The 21,511-nt window shown below is 46.2% G+C and overlaps 2 protein-coding genes across 2 annotated transcripts; one reads left to right on the forward strand and one right to left on the reverse strand.

Moving 5' to 3' along the window:
• Window positions 1-3,146: 3,146 nt before the first annotated feature.
• LOC120905620 (neutral alpha-glucosidase AB) lies at window positions 3,147-7,065 on the reverse strand. The gene is made up of 4 exons (XM_040316585.1): window positions 6,920-7,065; window positions 6,682-6,855; window positions 4,064-6,568; window positions 3,147-3,986 (listed from the first exon to the last, which is right to left on the reverse strand). Exons 2-4 carry the CDS (start codon window positions 6,792-6,794, stop codon window positions 3,770-3,772), a joined length of 2,835 nt encoding a protein of 944 aa, XP_040172519.1. The 5' UTR covers window positions 6,795-6,855; window positions 6,920-7,065; the 3' UTR covers window positions 3,147-3,769.
• A 4,031-nt stretch (window positions 7,066-11,096) lies between these two features.
• LOC120905621 (pyridoxal-dependent decarboxylase domain-containing protein 1) lies at window positions 11,097-20,236 on the forward strand. Its single transcript, XM_040316586.1, has 7 exons — window positions 11,097-11,455; window positions 11,545-12,474; window positions 12,561-12,842; window positions 12,922-12,990; window positions 16,735-17,405; window positions 17,486-17,800; window positions 18,479-20,236. Exons 1-7 carry the CDS (start codon window positions 11,342-11,344, stop codon window positions 18,855-18,857), a joined length of 2,760 nt encoding a protein of 919 aa, XP_040172520.1. The 5' UTR covers window positions 11,097-11,341; the 3' UTR covers window positions 18,858-20,236.
• The last annotated feature ends 1,275 nt before the right edge of the window (window positions 20,237-21,511 follow it).

The raw sequence follows: 21,511 nt of genomic DNA on the forward strand, positions 1-21,511 counted from the left end.
ATAAGTGTGCCGACTCTTACAACACCGAACGGAGTCGAAGTGCGCCTTGCGGTTCAAAAACCTGTAAATTAATATTGATAATGGAACTCTCTCTCTCTCTCTCTCTCTCTCTCTCTCTCTCTCTCTCTCTCTCTCTCTCTATCTTGTTGGCCTTTTGGGGGGTTTTCCAAGTAGGGTTTCGGATGATGAGTTTGAAGCGGTTTTACTCACGTCCGTTCTCTTAGGTTGGTGAAATAGAAGAGAGCGTTTATTCGTATAATCGTGGGGAGATTGTGTGGTCGGCTCAGAGCCCGGTTTATGTCCTCAAGTTGAGCGTTTGTACCTTTATATATTCACCACATCACATCCTCCTTTCTTTTAAAATTTCCTTGGCTGGTAAATATTCCTACCGTAGCGTGATTGGTGAACTGGTATGCGTTTAGTCTCTGAGTGTTGCTGTGTGTTTTTCTCTACTTCGCTGTCTTGGTTCGCGCCATCTACATATGCAGGCTTAAGCCGATCAATCGAGATTGAGGCTTTTTTTCCTTTCACTTCGAGTGTGTATGTTTTTTTGTTCCTGTCTAATACTTTGTAAGGACCGTCATACGGAGGTGTTAGTGATGGCCTGATCTTATCTACTCGCACAAATACATGAGTACAACTATCTAAACTCGAATGTACGTAAACTCCTTTGTTTGTGTTATGATTGGATGTTTGTGTTGGCTTTAGCTTCCTCATCACTACTCTCAAATTGTTTACAAATTCGCACGTTGCATTCGCTATCGTTTTGTTGTGGTCGAAAAACTCTCCTGGTAGGCGTAAACAAGTACCATAAGTTAATTCGGCAACGGTTGCTCCTATATCTTCTTTTAACGTCAATCGCATTCCTAACAAAACGAGTGGTAGTGTCTCAGTCCACCTGGATCGATCGTGGCACATTAGAGCTGCTTTTATTAGACCGTATCGTTGGTGTTAGCGCTCGCAACCAAATGTTGGATAGTATGGTGTCAGGGCAATCGTCTCCTCCCATTCGACGCATTTGGGCCAGGAGTTGGCTTGGTTTTTGGTCGCCGAGGGATACGCCCGATAAAAGGCTGGTCAACCTTTGGTTCTCCGAGGGCTGAAAATGGTCGATGACAGCCTTCTTAATCGTTACGTATTTGCCGATTGTGCCCGCTTTGTTGCATACTGCGATGGCGGAGTGAAAGTGTTTGGCTTGAGACCCGAGTGCAACAATAACTGCATTGAACTTGTGCTTGTCGAGTTTCACTGCATTCACGTAAAACGCTGCCTCGAGACACACGAACAATGTCTCCACATCTTCCGTATCGAACGTCGGGAAACTGATACGCGGTCCCGTTGCCGCGATCTCCTGTTCCTCTTCGATAGGCACGGCAGTTTCGGGTGTCGTCATTTCGGGCAGCCCAAAAAAAATGGAAAAAAAATCGTATAAAAATTCACTTTCGGTCACGATCACGTCGGGGTCACCAGTTTGGGGGGTTTTCCAAGTAGGGTTTCGGATGATGAGTTTGTAGCGGTTTTACTCACGTCTGTTCTCTTAGGTTGGTGAAATAGAAGAGAGCGTTTATTCGTATAATCGTGGGGAGATTGTGTGGTCGGCTCAGAGCCCGATTTATGTCCTCAAGTTGAGCGTTTGTACCTTTATATATTCACCACAGCCTGCTCACGCTGGCGCACGTCGTCGTGACATGGCCCGGTCAATTAAACAATGATTCTCCAGGATGCTCGGTCCCTATTGCAGCCTCCCATCCATGTAGAGACACCCGATCTCCGGCAGGTCTCGCTTCACCTGATCCAGCCATCAAGTTCGCTGAGCTCCCCTGCGCCTTATGCCGAACTAGGGGGATTGCTGTCGAACACCTTCTTGAAGGGGCATGAGTCCGGCATCCACATGGCATGCCCCTGCCCCAGCGTATCCTGACAGCCTCCGACACCAGCAAGCTTGTGGTTCATGCTTCTCCTCCAAACTCCATGCTCGAAGACACTGCCAAAGATGGTCCAAAGGATGCGTCGCTCAAACACGCCCAGAGCGTTTGCATCCTCCGCTCGAATGGTCCAGGACTCGTGTCCGTAGAGAACTACAGGACGAATTAATGTGTGACATGTCTCACATTTCGTGCAGGCTCGAAGTCTTGTAGATCTCAGCAGTTGGTGAAGCCCATAGTATACACTTCTTCTTCTTCTTCTTCTTCTTCTTTGGCTCAACAACCGTTGTCAAGGCCTGCCTGTACCACTTGTGGGCTTGGCTTTCAGTGACTAATTTATTTCCCCCCATAGCAGGATAGTCAATCATACGTATGGCGGCACGGTCTATTTGGGGATTGAACCCATGATGGGCATGTTGTTAAGTCGTACGAGTTGACGACTGTACTACGAGACCGGCTTAAGTATACACTAGTGATGCCAAAAATAAAGTTTTCGTAGGAATCGATTCCGTCTAGCTCTGAAGATTTCTTGAATCGATTCCGGGCAGTAGGTCTGGGATCAGTTTCCAGAATCGGCTCCAGAATCGGACTCGGCTCTGGAATCGGCTTCGGAATCGGCTCTGGAATCGGAATCGGTTTCGGGTTCAGAATTGGCTCCGAGATCGGAGTCGGTTTCGGCATATCCATAAGAATAGGTATTTTGATCCAATGATGCTACTTATTAATAGCCGCAAAGATTCCAAATTTAGTTGTGTACGATGCATTCTCATGGAGATTCCCGAACTGATTTCGCCTCTGAAACTTCCTATTTCTATTCAAGAACTGATTCTCATTCTGGAGTCAATCCTGATAACGTTACCGGAGCAAATTGCGATTCCCAGGTCGATACCGATTCCGGAATTGATTCCGGAGCCAATACCGGGTAGGTCCGATTCCGAGCTCTCGTCACTATTATGTCACGATGCGTCTCCGGATTTCGATGCTGATGTCGTTGTCCAAAGTAACGACAGTCCCAAGATAGTAGAACTCTTCTACCACCTCGAGATTATCGTCAATATATTGCCTCCCAGTTAGTCCCTAACACGGACTGAGCCTCCGGCAAACAGGTTCGACGACGAAAACGAAGCATTGATTCTCGGTCCAATTCTTGCCGCTGGAGCAAACTGGATGCTGGATGTGCATTTGGGTGTTGGATAATTAATGGAATAAACAACACGAACATAGGATTGTGGAAAGCGATTGCTTTATTGAAAATTCTACTCTCGGAATTGGTCACATAATTTTGTAAGTCCCTTTCCAAACTCTCTTTCTCTCTCTCTCTCCCTTCCTTCCACAGTTCCGTCCGGGACACAGTGCTTCCTGGTGAATGAGCGGTGAGCTCAGTAGTTTCCACTTGCTGGTCTATTATTAATGTTCTCGTACGAAAATTTATTCCACCCAAGGTCACATTCTCTCACTACATCAGTACACAGTGGACAAACGGCTGCAACAATTTTAAATTTTATATCGTTTGATTACAACGAAAAAAATGACTGTAAAAATTATTATGACTCCACTCCATGCGTCGGCTCATGGCTGCGACCATGCGTGAGCGCGACGTTTTTTTTTTTTAACTATTTCTGCGTGAAAAGAGCGTGAGTGATTATGCTGTTTGTTGTTGTTGAGCACTACCAAAAATCAATGACAAAAGTGATAATAATAGCATCATCTTGCAAGCTTTTTGTAGCCGTTGTCCACTGTGCAATAGTGGCACCATTTCGAATCGAAAGGCATCCACAGTAAATGATTGAGTTATGCTAGTAAACGTTAGTTCCAACCCACTCCATAGCCCACTGCTTCCTCCCTTAGAAATCGAGCCGAATCGACCAGGCATCGCGCATGGAGACGCCCGGTTTGCGCACGGTCACGACGTCACCGTCCCGCTCGAGATGCAACCGTCCGCTGGCAGCGCCGGACGCGTCGGTGTAGAGCGTGGCCGCCGTCGGCTGCTTGCCGAGCCCGGCGATAACCACCCGCTCGAGCCACGTGTCCGTCTTGTAGCTGGCTGTCATGTCGATTTTCCTGCAAGCAGCACAAAAGAAAACAGCGATACGAATGATTTAATAAAATGGTTCATAAAACATGGAAAAGGAGCTTACCGGCTGCTGAGAACACCGTCACGGAATTCGAACTCCAGGTACAGGTAGTGGCCGTGCCGGTACTCGTAGCTCTCCTCATCGTCGATGTAGAGTGTGCCCTTGGCCCGACCCTCCCGATCCAGCGCCACCGTCAGCGTGTACGGATCGTGGCGCATCAGCGTGGACGCCCGGCGGATCCGCTCCTTGGTCGGGATGATCGTGCCGCCGCGCTGGAACACCGGCACCTTGTAGCTGTCGACCGGGATCGCCTCCACGCCGGTGCCGGTGTGCTTTTGCTGCGTGTCCCAATCGTACCACCAGTCGCCCTGGCCGTCCGCCCGCACCGGGAAGTACACGTCGCGGGTGCGCTGCTGCTTCTGGTCGAGCACGGGCGCGACCAGCAGCTGGTCGCCGAGCAGGTACTGATGGTCGATCGCGAACGCGTTCACGTCCGCCGGGTAGTGGGCGAGCAGCGGCCGCATGATCGGCAGGCCGCGCCGCTCGTGCTCGTAGAACGCGGTGTACCAGAACGGCAGCAGCCGGTAGCGCTTCCGGATCGCGTCCCGTATCACGAGCCGCACGTCCTCCGGGAACAGCCACGGTTCGCGCCGCTTCGTGTCGATGTGGGCGTGCGAGCGGAAGAACGGCTGGAACGCGCCGGTTTGATACCAGCGCGAGAACAGCTCGCCGTCCGGGTTGCCGAAGAAGCCGCCGACGTCCGCACCGCAGAAGCTGATGCCGGCGACTGCCAGCGACAGGCACATCTTGATCGAGGCCTGCAGATGGCCCCACTCGGCCATGTTGTCGCCGGTCCAGACCGCCGCGTACCGCTGGCTGCCGGCAAAGTGCGACCGGGTCAGAATGAACGGACGCAGGCGCCCTTCGCCCCGCCGCAGCAACCCGTCGAACGTGGCGATCAGCTGCATGTGCCCGTACAGGTTGTGTACGTCCCGGTGCTCCAGCCCGCCGTGGTGCAGGTTGTCCTTCAGCATCGTCACCTCCGGTCCGTTAAAGACGGACGGCTCGTTCATGTCGTTCCAGATGCCGACCGTTTCCGCCTGCTCGCGGAAGTTCGTCAGCAGATACTGGTCGGCATAGTAGCGCCGGGCGTCCGGGCTGAAGAAGTCCACGTAGCTGGCTGAGCCGGGCCAGCACCAGCCCTCGTAGTCGCCGCCGTCCTTGTTCTTCACGTACAGGCCCTTGTCGGTGCACTCGTTGTGGAAGAAGTAGCCGCCGTCTCGCTTGATGTGTGGATCGATGATGATCGTCAGGTGGCGGCCGAGCCCGGTCAGGTTGCGGATCATCTCGACCGGATGGGGGAACTTGTGATGATCCCAGGTGAAGTACCGCTTCCCGTCCGTGTACTCAATGTCCAGCCACATCGTGTCCATCGGGATGTCGTACTCGTCGAACTTGGCCGACACCATCTCCACGTCCCGCTCGTCGTTGTAGTTCCAGCGGCACTGGTGGTACGCGATCGCGTACAGCTGCGGCAGCGGCCCCTTCCCGGTCAGGTCCGTGTACTGGCGGAACACATCGATCGGGCCGGGCCCGAGCAGCACAAACACGTCCATGATGCCGCTCTCCGAGATGAAGTTGGCGGCCGGCGGTTCCGTCTGGCTGTTCCACGACACCAGGTTCACCAGCGACGACACCACGTCCGTGTCCCGGTTTGCGCTGAAAACGTCCACCCACGTTTCGGCCGCGTTCAGCCAGAACACGCCGGCCGTCGCCGTCTCGCCATGCCCGTACACCACCGGCACCGAGCCGTACAGCGCCATCCCGTTGTTCAGCTCGTACTCGAACACGTCCAGATTGTACAGCCGGTACGGATCCGTGCCCTTGGTGGCGGTGTGCCGCAGCGCAAACGAGTCCGCATGCTCCGGCACGCCGAACAGCACCTTCGCCTGCGGGAAGGTAAAGTCGAGCGCCAGCCCCTCTGGGCCCTTCGGCTTCGAGTCGTGGTGCGATTTAAAGTTTTCCTCCCACGCGCCCGGATCGTCGTCGGCCGGTGCGACCGGCTCAGCCTGCTGCTCACCGCCATCCTCCTTCTGCTCGCCGCGGTCGGCAGCCGCCTCGTCCTGCAGCTGCTGCTCGGTCTTTGGTTCCGGTTTGCGGCGCAAATGCTCGAACCGCATCATGCCCTTGCCGTTAGCCGTCACCACCAGCCTGCCCTGCTGGAAAAAGTCCACCTTGAAGGGGGCGACCTGGACGGCTGCCTTCACGTCGGGCGCCTCGCCGCACGCCACCATGATCAGCGTGCCGGACGTGCTCTCCACCTTGGTCGAGCCGTACTGCGGCTCCTGGACGAGCGCCTCCTGCACCCGGTACCGCACGCTCAGCGGCTCCCGCTCGTCCACCTGCATGTGGAACGAGCCGGCCCCCTTCAGGCAGGCCAGCTTCAGCACGTACTCATGCCGGGTGCGTTGGTGCACGAGCGTCAGCGTAATGTACTGCTTGAACTGCTGCAGAGACTGAGGCAGCACCTCGAACTCGCTCGTCTGCGGTTCCAGTGAGCGCAGCCGGCTACATAGAACGCACACACACACACACATGGAAAAGTAACCGGGATGTAAGAAATCAGGGGAATTACACACACACAGAGAGATAGAGGGGACAGAGGGTTTTTCGACACTTACCGACAGAAGCTGCTCTGCTCGCAGGTTTTGAAATTGTTTCGATCGACACCAGCGACCGACGCGAACAGACAGAGGGCCACCAGCAGTAACATTCCCTGCCCGGCGGCGGCCATTCTGCTTTCCGCTACGCTGCTTCCTAGCCCTAGCCGCAGGGCGTCTCGCGAGGTAAACAAACTGTAAGAAAAGTCCCTTTTTTAACGTCCCACCACCACCGCTTTTCGATGGACCACGACGATACCGTATTTACTGTTCGATTGCTCGGCCAAGGACACCACCGGACTGGTCCGGATCGATGATATCGGTTGTGTGTGCAGGGATGAGTACTCCAGGCCCCGTCCGACTCCAGAGCCAAAGGCTGTTCCGAATGTCGACTCAAAACTGTCCAACAGTACGCGGTACACGTCAGATTGTAAGGCTGACAGGTGCAAGGTCGACTTTTATACACACATACAGGTAACTCCCAACATACGCAATTAATGCGAACCGGAGGCAATAGCGTATCTCTAATATTAGCGTAAGTTGAATTTCGAAGTTTTCAGCCATATTATCCAAAAATGTTGCCATTGAACAAATGTTGCCACAACATGTTCATAGATTCAAGCCTTACGCGAATTATTATTTTTGACGATTCACATGTCAAATCAGTACAATTTTCTATGTGACGAAAGAGTCCATAAGGACCAAAGTCACTATAATCTCTTAGACAGACAGACAGTACAATTTTTTAAATCAAATGTCAAATGAAAAATAATTTGCAATGTTTTCAAAAGTTTAAAATCACAAAAAAGACAGAAATAACTGAATTTTCTGGAACAAATGCATCAAATAAGTAATACATTACATAAATGAACTAAATTCAATCGACAATAATTATCAATCAAATATATTTTGGCTATAAAACGTGATATTCGACTTACGCGAAAATCCGAGTTACGCGAGTGTCTCCAGAACGCATTATTTGCGTAACTCGGTGAAAGACTGTAGTTACATTTTTACATCACATATGATAGCCATGGCCCCCAGGGAAGTTATTGAATATAAAAAAACTGAACGATGATAAAAATGATGATTTTTAACACAATTTAGGTTGGTATCTTGTTGTGTTGACATAAATATAATGTTTTAACTAGGGTAACTGTACCAGTTTTCGGCAGTGTACCTATTTTCGGCAGGGTAGCTAAAAACGTGAAATTCTGCACAAATGCGGTAAAAAATTTCATAAAATACAATTTTGTAGTGAAGGTGTACTTATTTGATATTCACATACGAAGTTTCACACCATTTCATTACGTATTTTCCAAAATATCAAATAAATTGTGCTTTTTTTCGGCAGCTTTGCTGTCAGCCAATCGTTCGGCAGGTTTTGTGATTAAGAGAATCAGAACAGGAAAACAATGAAAAAGTGGTGTATATTAAAGATTTTATGCTTATTTAATTTATTCTAACTTGTTCGGAATTTTAAAATCACGATAAACAGGTTATTTTTCACTTTAAATGCTGCCGAAAATAGGTACACAGTAAATGATCATTTTTGACAGCTCAATGTTGTGGGCTCCTGCCGAAACTCGGAACAATAACACACTTTGAATTTGGCTGAATATTCCTTTTAAAATTGATCAGAACACTACAATGCGTATGTCGACACATAATATGACCTTTCTTGTACCAAATATCACCAATTTTACGACAAAAAATGCACTAACTTAAGAGAAAAATAAATATTTGTAAGCCAGTTTGCACCGTGCGCTATAACCATCAAACTGTCAATGGCTGCTCTGTTTAAACGTCGCATCAAAATGGCTGTCAAAACGGGCCAAAATAAGCAACATAAAATTAATAATTAAAGTGCTTTTTAACACCAATCTTAGGAAAGTAAGAGTGTAAAATTGCTTTAAACATTTTTTTGTACATATTCACATTGATACATACATTTTCTGACCCGTATTCGCGCTGCCGAAAATAGGAACACAGCCAGCCGAAAATAGGAACAAACTGCCGAAAATAGGAGCAAAATCAATGTTTGCATTTTCACGAATATTTATTAAAAAGGGCTTTGAATCGGCAAATAAAAAATATTGTAACATACTATGATAGTTTATCAACCAGAATAACAACACTTTCAAGAAAAATAATGAAAAATATTGATGTGTGAGCAATTTTTGTGAAACTGCTGCACTAGCCTGCCGAAAACTGGTACAGTTACCCTACCCTACCCGCAAATTTCCGTTAAATGCCTTCTAATCGCCTTGTAATCGCCGGCGAATTGAAGGCGATCAGCAGTGCATTTAGCAGTACAGTGGAGCGCCGTTTATCCGGGCTTCTCGGGACTTGACCTCGCCCGGATATACGAATAACACGGATAATGAGTCAACTAATATATTTTATCACCAATTGCAATAATTTTTGGAAAATTATCTTATTCCTTGATAAAAATGAACCAGTTCTAATTAACTCCATGTTTTCCCATAAGAATATTTGAAATTAGCTTGAACTATCGTGTTTTTTGTTATGACAATGTGCTCTTTTAGCCGCTTTTTCAAATATCTTTCTCATAACGCAATGTCATCATTGTATTGAGCTGTCATTTCTAAACAGCACGGATAAACGGGCAGCCGGATAAAAGGTACCCGGATAAACGGCGCTCCACTGTAATTAAATGCCTTTGAAATATGTCAATAAAAAATTTCGCTTTCAATTTGAAATTTGAATTTGAAACTGCCAAAAGAAAACCTTACAAGCGTCTGCGGCCCTGCACTGTTGTAGTGTTCCCAGATATGAGCGTGAGATTCGATAGCACGATTTACGTGTTATGTTCTCTTGCGTTAAGCTCTGAGCTATTTCACTTTATTTAAGATGGTCTGCATTATTCGGTTGTTAAACACCAACCCGTTGAAAGGTGATAATATCTCAAACTCATTTCTATAGCTCTAATAAAATGATAAATGAGATACATATTTTTCCCATCCTGCTAATGAAGGGTGAACACGAAGGGTGACAAGGATAGTGCAGGAGAAAATAAAACGCGGTAAGCCAGAATTGGACATGAACAGGGCAGATTCGTCAGCCTTGTGGTTAACGTTTTGAGTAGCACACGTACTTTATTGAACCAATAAAAAAGATATATATTTAAAAAAATTAAGTTATTGAAAAAAAAGATAACATTAACGGATTATGAGTGATAATCACGACAGGTATTATTTTAATTTTGCTTCAAATAAATTTTGTTTGTATTAATTATAGCAAGGAAATATTAATTCAAATAGAAATAAACACAACAAAAGAAAATATAATTGATTCCGGAACCGGTATCGACTCCGGAATTGGTTCCGGAATCGGCTCCAGTATTGATTCCGGAATCGACTACGGAATCGAAATAGGCTCTCAAATCGGAATTGGCTCCTAAATTAGAATGGGCTTCTAAACGGAGTCGGTTTCGGCATCGCCATAAAAATAGGCATTTGGGTCTAATCATACTACGTATTGATAACCGCAAAAAATCAAAATTTACTTGTAAGAGATCCATTCTCATGGAGATTCCCGAATTGATTCCGCTCCGGAGTCAACTCTGGAATCGGCTCCGGAGCCAACTCTGGAATCGGCTCCGGAGTCAACTCCGGAATCGGCTCCAGAATCGGAATCGGCTCCGGAATTGATTCCGAATACGGAATCGGAATCGGGTAGGTACAATTCCGAGCACCCACCGCTAGTCGATAGCATAACAATTGGTACACCTACCTTATGGCGTAAATCGGGGAATACCTGTATACCGCCCATAATTTGGATGTGTACACAAAACTGTTTTTTTGTAACTAGCCGATCCACTGACAAACTGAACTAGCAGCAAATTGTTCTAGGAGTATGTGGAGCTTTATATAAAATGCAACTACATAAAAAGCTTCAAAAAATAATTTCGTACATAATTTTCAATGCGCACAAAGCACAACAAACCAAACCTGTCGACAAAATCGTCAACACACGACAGATGGCATGCTGTTTGTCTCGCTCACGCTCACACGTTCGCTGCCGGCTTGACAGTAAACAGCTGACGTACAGCAATTTTGGGAATAATTGTGCCAAGGGTGTCGAACCCGCTCCCATCGGAAGCAAGAAGTAAACATGAACTATTTTGATCATATATTTTTATACGTTATACAAACTTATTTCGTTCTACTTCATTTTACGTAAAAAGCATGTAATTTGAGAAAGTTTTCGTTGTTTAATAAAAGTTTGGAGAAAAATGATTTTTTTGCAATTATCGTGAGTAGTTCCGTGCATCGAAATCGGTGTCAACAATTTATCCTTTTTTTCTTATGCACTTCGATAAGCTTCGAAAAATAATCTCACAGTTTTCCACTGGTTTTTTCATTTTTTCCACACTACAGCAGCGCCGAAACACTACAAAGCGAGTCAAGCAAACCGGTCAATGTTAACCTAACCCGTACGTCAACCTGCGCCGTACGGCTTATCCGTGGCGTTTTGCAGCCCTCGACACGGCTGTGTATTGGTTTCGATGACGTTTTTGCCACATAAATAATCCCGTACCGTTTCGCACAGAGCAAAAGTGTCCGTGCTATACTCACCCCGCCGCGCCGAACGCAGACCTCCCGTGTGTTTGCGTGTTTTTGTGGCTGTTTTATTTTAACCCGTAGGACGGTGCCGGATGAAGGAACCGGAGGTGGACGAGGGTCCGGGCCCGACCGACCCGGGCCAGGAGGAACCGTCGATGGCGACGCGAGAGGTGCAAACGCAGCAGACGGAGATAGCGGCTTCGATCGTAAGAGCAGCGTCATCAGCAGCGCGCCTCCTGACGTGGGCCCCCCGATCACTGACAACATTCTTCTCCCTTCCTCTTCCCACCGACAGGTTCGGTCCAGCTTGGCCGAGATTGAGACGCAGGCCTCCGGCATGCTGAACCATCTGGAGTACGTTCGGGCAGGGCAGAAGCAAGCGCAACCGCAGCCGCAACCGCAACCGCAACCGTCACAGCCGCCCACGTCACAGCAGCGGCGCGACTCGTCGGAAGAGTCGTCCGGGTCGGCGTCTGCCGCGTCCGGGGTGTACGGGCTGGAGCTGGCCCGGAAGCCGCACGCCGAGGTGCTGGCCTCGCTGGAGCATCTGCTCGCCACCCTGCTGCCGGAGGAGGACGGAGGCACCGACCAGCAGGAGTTTGTGCTACCGCCGCTCGACGAAGCGTCCCACCTGGCGATACTGCAGCATTCGACCGCCGCCTACCTCGGGGCGCTCGAGCGGCACCAGCTGGCCCGGGTCGTGTCGCGGCTCGCCACCGACGCGGCCCGGTGGCTCGGGGGGCTGTTCAAGTTCGCCGAATGCCACACGAACTATTGCCGGGACGAGGCGGAGTGTACGCTGCAGGCGATACGGCTCGCTCTGATTCAGCAGCAGGGCGAGGCGAGGGCCGACGCGCGACCACCCACCGCCGCCCACACGATCTATCTGGCCGACCTGGCCCAGCTGTACACGGTGCAGCATGCCTGCCGGTACCTGGGCCTGCCGCTGTCCTGCATTCGGGTTGTGCCGTGCCAGCGGGCCGAAGACGCACCGGACGGGTGCGGCGGCCGGATGGACCTGCAGCAGCTTGACAGCATGCTCACGATGGATGAGGCGGCCGGGCGGCAGCCGCTGCTGCTGTTCGCCACCGTCGGCAGCCCGCTCACCGGCGTTTCGGACGATCTGCTCGCACTCAGCACGATCTGCGCCGCCCAGCGCATGTGGCTGCACTGCCAGGGGCTCGGGCTGGCCGGGCTCGCCCTCACCGCCACGTGGATGGGCAAGGTAAGTTTCGCCAGGTGCACACAAATTAGGTGTTTTTTTTTAACAAACAACGGGGTTTTGGCCTCCTTCTTCCCTCTCTTCTTCAGTCGAAACGTATGCCCAACTCATTCACGCTCAGCCTTAACAGCTGGCTCGGACTGACCGGCGTACCGTCCGTGCTGGTACACAAACCGAGCACGATCACAGCCAAACCGAGCACCGTCTTCGACAGCGATCCGATCCTGTCCAATCGGGTGTCCTGCCTGAGCGTTTGGGCGGTGCTGCAAGCGCTCGGCGCTGACACCGTGATCGAGCGCATCTTTTCCGCGTTCGACTCGTGCCAGGCGCTCGGCAAGATATTGTTACAATTCGAGGGAATTAATGTGCTGGTATGTTGTTACCTGTTGTTCGTCTAGTAGTTGTGTTAATCGCTGTTGTCGTCTTTTTTTATATTACGCACACATACAGAGCAAAGTGGCGGCTCATGACTCCAGCGACCAGTATCGATACTATCTTGAAGGTGCTGCCAATTACAATGTAAGTATAATTTAATTTAATTTAATTTAATAATAAGTAATATTTCATAACGAAAACAATCATTTGATCTGATTGCTAGGATTTTCAAATAACAATTCATTTACTTTTTTACTAGTTTCCTCAATACAGAGGTTTGAATTAAACACAGCAATTATGAGCAGTACGCGCAATTCGATCGAATTATCCATTTGATGGATTCCTTTTTTAACTATTTCAGTGTTCCGTTGTATGGTCCTGTTGAATTTCACTAGTGTAAACACTTTTTGGGGTTTTCCATAGAATTTCGCTTTTACGCTCAAGTGCTCGATCCTGTACAATAGCGTAAAGTAGAATAGTTGATTAATGGACTACTTGATTCACAAATGCAACTGGAATGGAACTATAGAGGTTTGCAATCATTTATAGAAAACATTCAAATAATTTGGAGAATTGTTCAAAATAATTATGGATTTTGTATGGACGTTGTATGGTACAGGCAGGCCTTGACCGACAACGGTTGTTGAGCCAAAGGAGAAGAAAAAAATTATAAATTACCGTACACTATTTACTGGAGGACATGCAAACGTTTGATCCTATGAAACTATTTCTTTTACGCAGAAACATTTGTTTCCATTATTTCAACGTTTTCAAAGTAAAAAGAAAACGTGACCAGATGAAGATAATTTATGGACAAGGAGACTTGTTAATGTAGGACAGAACGGCGATGGATACTAACAACATATTTAAAAGTCAAATGTAGAGGACCGCTAAAACACTAAGCGATAGCCAATATAAACGCCTGCTGTGCTTATTATTTTCTTGCAAATCAGTTGATTTCACTTTTATATGTTTCATAAATATGTTCACATTTGAAAACGAAAACAAAATCTCCTGATTTTTGTGACAACCCTAGTGTCAATCACCGCCTACCTGGGTAGTTTTTGCACTTTTATTTTTTAATATCTTTTGAAGGAAAAGTCGTACAGACTTGACATTCATTGAATGCCTGGAAAAATATGTTTTACACTACTTCGTCTATATTTTTTTATTATTTTTTTTTCTTTCAATTTGTACTCTTCACATCTACGACCGCCTGAACGGGTAGGATCATGCATTTTGTATGGGAGATATCTGTTTTGCGGATTAAAAAGCTAATATCTTTTGATCTGTTTGTCGTATTGGCATTAATTTGTGTATGAAAGCTGCATCTTCTTGTTGTTTATCTTAAAATAAGTTTTATAAAATTTTGAAAAAAAAATCCAATCATTTTGCCTCAACAAAAAAATACGACCGCCTACACACGAGTAAGCCAAGCATTCGGTATGGGAGTTTGAAGTATTGGAGATTGTAAAACTTATAATTCTCGTCCTATATATCATGTTAAAAATAAACTTGTCTTACAGTTGCGTTATGGTGTCAGCTAACGAATATGGTATAGTCAAAATATTTCAAATAATCTGTTTCTATTTTATTTTGTATCGAGACTTTCGAGACTTATTCGAAACTTTCGAGACTTATTCGAGGCTTTCGAGACTTATACAGTTTTACGAACCCGGATAATAAGTCCTTGCTACGAGATGACGGCCCATTCTAGGCTTGAACCCATGATGGGCCTTTTATTGAGTTGTCAACTCACACGACTTAACAACATACCTGTCGTGGTTTCAAGCCTAGTAAGGACTGCCTCCCGTAGCCTGTAAAAAATCACTAAAAGAAAATTAAAAAAAAAAAACTCTAAAGCCTGTATAGACCGGTATGACGACGTAAGTTGTTCGGCAAACAGAAAAAGAACGCGCTGATTTAATAAAATACTATACCTTATTCGTAAACTACTAACATAACGCAAATTTATGACAACTTTCATTTCAAAATGTTGTCTAGAACGAAAATTATAAGCTTTACAATCCGCAATACTACAAACTTCCATACAAAATGTTTGGCTTACTCGTGTAGGTGGTCGTAGAAATACGTAATATTTTTTAACGAGTAAAAAATGAATAGAAAAACAAATTTAAAAATTACATAAAAAATATGTTTAGCTAAACAACAAGAAGATGAAGCTTTGATAAAATATTGAGGGCAATACAACAAGCAGATCAACAGTTATTAGCTATTGAATCCGCAAAACTACAATGCCACATACAAAATGTATGGTTCTGCACGAGGCGGTAGTAGAAATACGGTGTAAATTTGTTGGCATAAAATAATTAAATAGAAAAACAATTTTCAACGTTCTAGAAAAAAATTAGTTAAACAATAAGAAAATTTGTTATTTGTTATTTATTAATTAAAATTCAACGGATCGCGAGTGGCCCACTTGAAGCGAATTCGCTTACATTCATTACATGAAAGTCGCGTTTCGGTCATCGATTTGTCACGTTCAGTCTTAAGTAAAATAATTAACACGTTAGCCGATCTCATGGTACAGTCGTCAACTCGTACGACTTAACAACATGCCCGTCATGGGTTCAAGCCCCAAATAGAACGTACCGCCATACGTATTGACTATCCTGATATGGGGGGGGTGATCCAAAAGTCACTGGAAGCCAACCCCACAAGTGGTACAGGCAGGCCTTGACCGACAACGGTTGTTCAGCCAATGTATGGTCCTACTCGGGTAGGCGGTCGTAGAACAACGTGTATTTTTTTGGTCATAGACACCACGGTTAACGTGTACAACGATTGTTCTTAGAAACTGGCGTTCTAACTAAAAAAAATAAGATACTTTTCGCGCTCGCACAAATTAACTTACTTTTCACGGTTTTCTCGCTATTGATGCCTAAGCACACGCACACAAAACATCGCCTTAGCATCTGTTACCAAGTTTTGAAAGTATTTTGATAGCTAATTAATATACGTTTTTTTCTCGATAATTTGACCGTTAAGGTTTTTTCCATCCCTAGAATATCCCCAAATCATGTTTGCGGCATGGGAGGAGGAGGTTATCAAGAAGCGATATTGCTCTTGCTTTGTTGTTTTGGTATGATCAGTACAAAATAATAGGAATTATTAATTTTGAACCTCGCTTGGATGACTTCGTTTCAGCAAAACAACATTATCACCAATCGCATTGTTTGATATCATTTACCACTTATTTCGTTTCTAAAATTTGTAATGTAATTATTTAACTGTAAAAATTCAAAAATACATTCGCCTGACCCACGGCTCTCGATCGTTTACTAAATTTGATCCTTTGCCTCAAAAGTTCGCCGACCCCTGGTTTACATCCACCCTCTGGGCCCGGGGTTGTACAACATTTTTAGACGATTTTTGGAAAATGAAATCAATACTAAACCACTGGCTTGATATTTGAACTTAGACATGTTTGGAAGTGTTTATAAACGCTAAAATTTTCATCAAATTCTATATTTTTTATGTTGAATACTACGCTGCAAATGGTCAGACCGTGACACTTAATTGAATAAATGTGTGTTATTTTTAGAAAAGTTTAATTAATTGTATAGGGCAATGTACGTGAAGACAAATAAATGATTCACTATTTAGCGAGAGGTCAGTAGGGGTGCTGTTTATTTTACGCAAACTCATCGACTAGTTTCTAGCTTTCGTAATGCTTGATTGCTCGATGAATGTTGCTGTTTTCGCTGTGAAATAAGCGATAGATTCAACGATCGCTTCATTTTACTGGTTTGTAATATCGATTACTGTTACAGCAATATTTTGTTAATCTGGTAAAATCAACTCATCATGGAAAAGATTTGAAAGGTTTATTCCATCGTAACTAATCATTCCCGTTTTTACTCTTAGATGCTATTCGACCATAGTATACCGGTGCTACTGTTCCAGTTCGATGGCCACACGGATACGCGCAACCGAACGGAATCGGAATCTGACCAGGCCCCAGCCAAGGCGACCACTACGACTTCAACCACGGCAGCGGCAGCAACATCGCCGCCAGATGCGGCCGACGAACCGAAACCGGCACACCAAACCGTGGAGAAAAACCCCTCCAACGCGCAGTACTACGATCGGCTCAACAGCTGGCTCGGCCAGATACTGCTGCGCGACTGTGGCCAGCTCAGCCTGGAAATGATCGAGCACGAGCAGCACGGCATCTGCATCCGCTACTGCCCGTTCGTGCCCGGGTACGGCGAGCAGGTGCCCCGGCTAACGCCCGACCAGCTGCTCACGTTTGCCGGCTGCATCGAGACGCAGATCGAGATACTGCACTCAACCATCCGGCACCGGGCCCGGTTTCAGCAGCTGGTGGCGGCGAGCGGCGTCCTGCGGCTGATCGAGCTGCACGACTGGGCCGGCCTCGGCGGCGTCTACTACGTGCCGGAGGGCTGGGAGACGCTCCTCACCGACCAGGCGAAGGGTGAGCTGAACAAGCTCAACACGGCGCTGGTCGAGGCGCTGCAGGCAACCGATAGTGCATTTTCCCACGCCGAAAGCAGCGATGGGTTGATCTGTGTACGGTAGGTGTTGACAGGGCTGAGGCGTGTGCATCGAAACTTTGCATATATAAAGCTTGTCTTGTTCTTCTTCTTCTCCTCAGCTTCGGCATGGTGACGAGCGAGACGGATGTTGAGGAGCTGCTGGAGCTGGTCGTGCAGACGGCGCGCGTCGTGCAGGAGAACTCCAAAATTCTCGACACGATGTCGGAAATCCTGAAGAAGGGCATCGAGGCGGCAACCATCGATCTGCAGCGCGAGGCGGAGGAAAAGCTGTGGCAGGAGGGCATACTGCGGCAGGTGCCGCTGGTTGGACGGGTCGTCAATTGGTGGTCCCCGCCTGCCAAGGAGACGGGCATGAAGGGTCGCAGCCTTAATCTAACGCAGGGTGTCGTCGAGAGTACGGAAAATATTTACAAGTAAGTCTATTTTGTTGTTTGGCCTTACAGGGGTTCGAATCAAATACAGGGTTTTCCGAGGCAATCTCCAATGTCAACAACATTTTTCATTGCTTGCAAGATGTCTTTCAACAGATGTCAAATGTTGTATTTGCATCACAATGGAATTTCAGTTCTTCCACTTGATTTTCTACACGTCTGTAGCTGGATTGAGTTGTGACAATTCTTTGTGGTGTGTTGAAAAACATGTGTTAGAACAAAAATTTTATTTTGATGTAAAAACACCATTTGACAGGTGTTGAAAAACATATTGGTGGCGGTGAATATTGATGTGCACATTAGAAAGATGCTTGGAAACCCTAATAGACTGCTGGAGTTAGTGATGGGTAAAATTGGTAAAAATCCGGAGTCGACTACGGTCTGTCTCCGATAATTTCGGAACCGACTCCGGAAGGTAGGTCCGCCCAACATTTTCCGGAGTCGGCCGTAGTTGGAGTCCTCCAGAGTTGGTCAGAGTGGGCCTTCGAATCAAAGGCCTGAATACGAAGTACAAGCGCAAAATGAAAGATAAAAAACACAACGAAAGAAATGCCTGATCACAAGCACATTGCACCGGACGACTCCATTTTAATGTTTATTGTTTACTCACTTTATCATGATCTGTAATACCATCTTATGTCCTCTTCCTCTCTCGCTCAGATACCATATGCAGATGACGCCGAAAACGTCACACCAGCTGCCGGGTAACAAGGCTCCACCGGCACCGCTCGTACAAAAGGCAATCAATGCGGATCCGGACGACCGGTCGGTGCAACATTCGCGCAACGCTAGCTCCAGCAGCGAGCTGTCCGGCGTCGGTGCTGGCCGCACGAGCTTGCCGGCCCTCGCCAAGTCACCCCACTCGCCGACCGCCACGCAGCCGCAGAAGCAACCGACACCTCCTTCTCCCTCTTCGGCTGCTTCTCTTTCCGTCCCGCCAGCGACGAAGCCCGTGTCACCGACTGGTACCAGCAGGGCAGCTGTGGAACCGCAGCCGACGATGCCCACGCCGGACGGTGGTGCAACAGCCGAACCATGAACTGTTACGCAGCACGCCTGGAGTGGACAACACGAAACACCGTTCACCGACACCACCACCACCACCACCAATAGCGGAGTTCTCGTTTACCAAAGCTTTTTGTTTTAAACAATGTTTTTAAGTTCCGCGTTCCCCTTTCTTCTCGATCGTTCGGGATCGTTCCCACTTCTATGTCTCCCTCCCTCTATGTCCTTGCTTGGAAAACCATTCCGTTCTAGATCGTAATAGAAAGCAACGATAGCACGAAGGCTGAAGCTGAAAGCTCCTCGAGTTGATTCGTTTTTATTTGTTTGGGATTTTTGTGTTTGTGTTTTGTTTACAGCGATGCACACTATGCTTATCTAGTGTTAGATGTGACGGTACGAAAGTAAGTAGGTACGACTAGCACACAGAGAGGCCATGAAATGAAAAATGTGCAGGGCCTTCTTCAACCCATTAACACAAGTGAGGGTTCGGTGGTTGCAGTATTCCAGAACCGATCGATCTCTCACACACTGTGTGCTTAGCATATTGTTAAAGTATTTGTTTAACATATTAGTTTTAGCGTTAAATAAAACAATCTTGCACCTTATAACACACACACATGCATACACTAATACCAATATGTATTGTAGGTTCTAAAAGCAGACACTATATAGATTATGGGAAGCATGATACACAGAAACACCGAAAAAAACATACACAATGCAGAAAAAAACAATACAACTTTACAATGGGAGTATGTTTTAACATTAGTTTTTTCTTCCCGCGGCACAGCGTGCGCAAGGAGGGGATATGCTCTTCGCAGATTTAAAGGACGTAAACTTTGTAGCACATTGGATTAATCTGAATGCGTCGACGCACAGACACAACTCTTACGATCTTGTAGCAATAATAAACAAAGCATACATACAAACACTGACGCGTGTTGCAGAAAACAAGCAATATACCTACGAAGATATAGAACGTTAACACAACACACAACAGATATACGCATACATTTTAGAAAAGGGTGAGGAAAAGAAAAATCGAATCACTTTTTTAAGTAGCAATACAAAAAACAAACCCCAATAATAGTTGTTATGAATAATACCGGAAGTTGGATTACTCCTCCACGAACTCTTAATCTGTCTCTCTCTCTCTCTCTCTCTCTTTCTCTTTATATCTATTTCACACTACAAACTCCCCTGTGGGAAGGATGTTTTTCCTTCAAATTTCTTCCAGAGTAAAAAAAAACAGCTCCACACTTGGCTCCGCTAAACATCCCACAAACATAGAATATTTAGTACGAAGCAGCTACTACTTTTTTCTCATCTTCTCTCTGGATCTTTCTCTAACTATCTCCTTTTCCAAATCCCCATTTTCTCACAAGCAGTTGTTTGTTATCAAGTATTTGTAAATAAAAAAAAATATTGAAAAAAACGCACGTTGAAACTGTTTCACTCTCATATCTCGCAGGTGACTTCTAAAACCGAAAAATGGGCCCGATCGTCGACCGAAATACGGTAACTAATGACCGGTCGGACCCGTCATTCAATCACACGTTTATTCTTTACATTAAAAGGTACGTTTTTGTTATTAGTGCACAATTCAGTGCCTAATCAACACAAGACAGTAGGCCTTAGACAGTGCCAAAATTTAGGGTTTTCCAGGAGTTCCCATAGCTATGGTACACTTTATTGACTCCTTCTTACGTGAAATGAACTTAATGTATTGGGAATTGGACTCTATAGCATCCTTGTTGGACAAATCCAATAGGAATTTCCAACGATCCTGTCCAAAAAGGGTGCCATAGAGTCCAATTTCCATCATATGAAGTTCATTTCCCATAAGATAGAGTCAAGGAAGTGTCCCACAACTATGAGAACGCCTGAAAAACCCTGTATTCAAGCATGCCGGGTGGAACGGAAAAAGCGTGGTAATGTGAGCAAATATAGGTAAAACAAAATTGTGTGAACTGACGAATTAAGGAGGTTTGAATCCTTACTGTACTTGCCGTATTCGCAGGCCGTTGATCCTAGAGTACCATGTGCGGCCATCTACTTTAGATCACCGTTGGATCCACAACCGTCTGCACGTTCTCAGAAAGCTGCAGAATCAACGCGCTGCAATTGTTCGGTGCAATAAAATACAATGTGTCCAAAACGAATACGTCTAGCAGAATATTTTACAGGAAAAGGCGATTCATGGCCGCATTAAAGCAATTTTCTAGCTCAACTATCATCAATGAGCCCTATTATCATGGCTCCATGATGTAATCGTTACACGAGATGTTACTGTTGCCGCTTAGTAGTCTGTTTTTGCCAGACTAACCAACGGCCATAAAACCTCGGTGTGTTAAACTTGTTTCAATCTGTTAAGAGAGCTTTTTTAAAAAAAAAAATCAATTGCTGTTGTTGTATTAGATGATGTTCATTACCAAATTAAGCCATTTTTCGAGAAAGTGAAAGTGCTCCCGTGGAAGAGGACGAAGTAAATTTTGAACAGCAAAACAATTTCACTGTTTATTGTTTACATAGGAAATATTACTTGCAATTTTTTAAAAAAAAACTTAGTAACAACTCACACTTTCAAGCCATAAAATGACCTGATATAATGAATGACCCACCGACAGAATGTTACCCATTTCTACCCCTTAACTCATTGGCTATCGCTAAATGCACAGATTCTTGGGT

Source organism: Anopheles arabiensis, chromosome X, assembly GCF_016920715.1.
Source record: "Anopheles arabiensis isolate DONGOLA chromosome X, AaraD3, whole genome shotgun sequence".
Lineage (NCBI taxonomy): Eukaryota > Metazoa > Arthropoda > Insecta > Diptera > Culicidae > Anopheles > Anopheles arabiensis.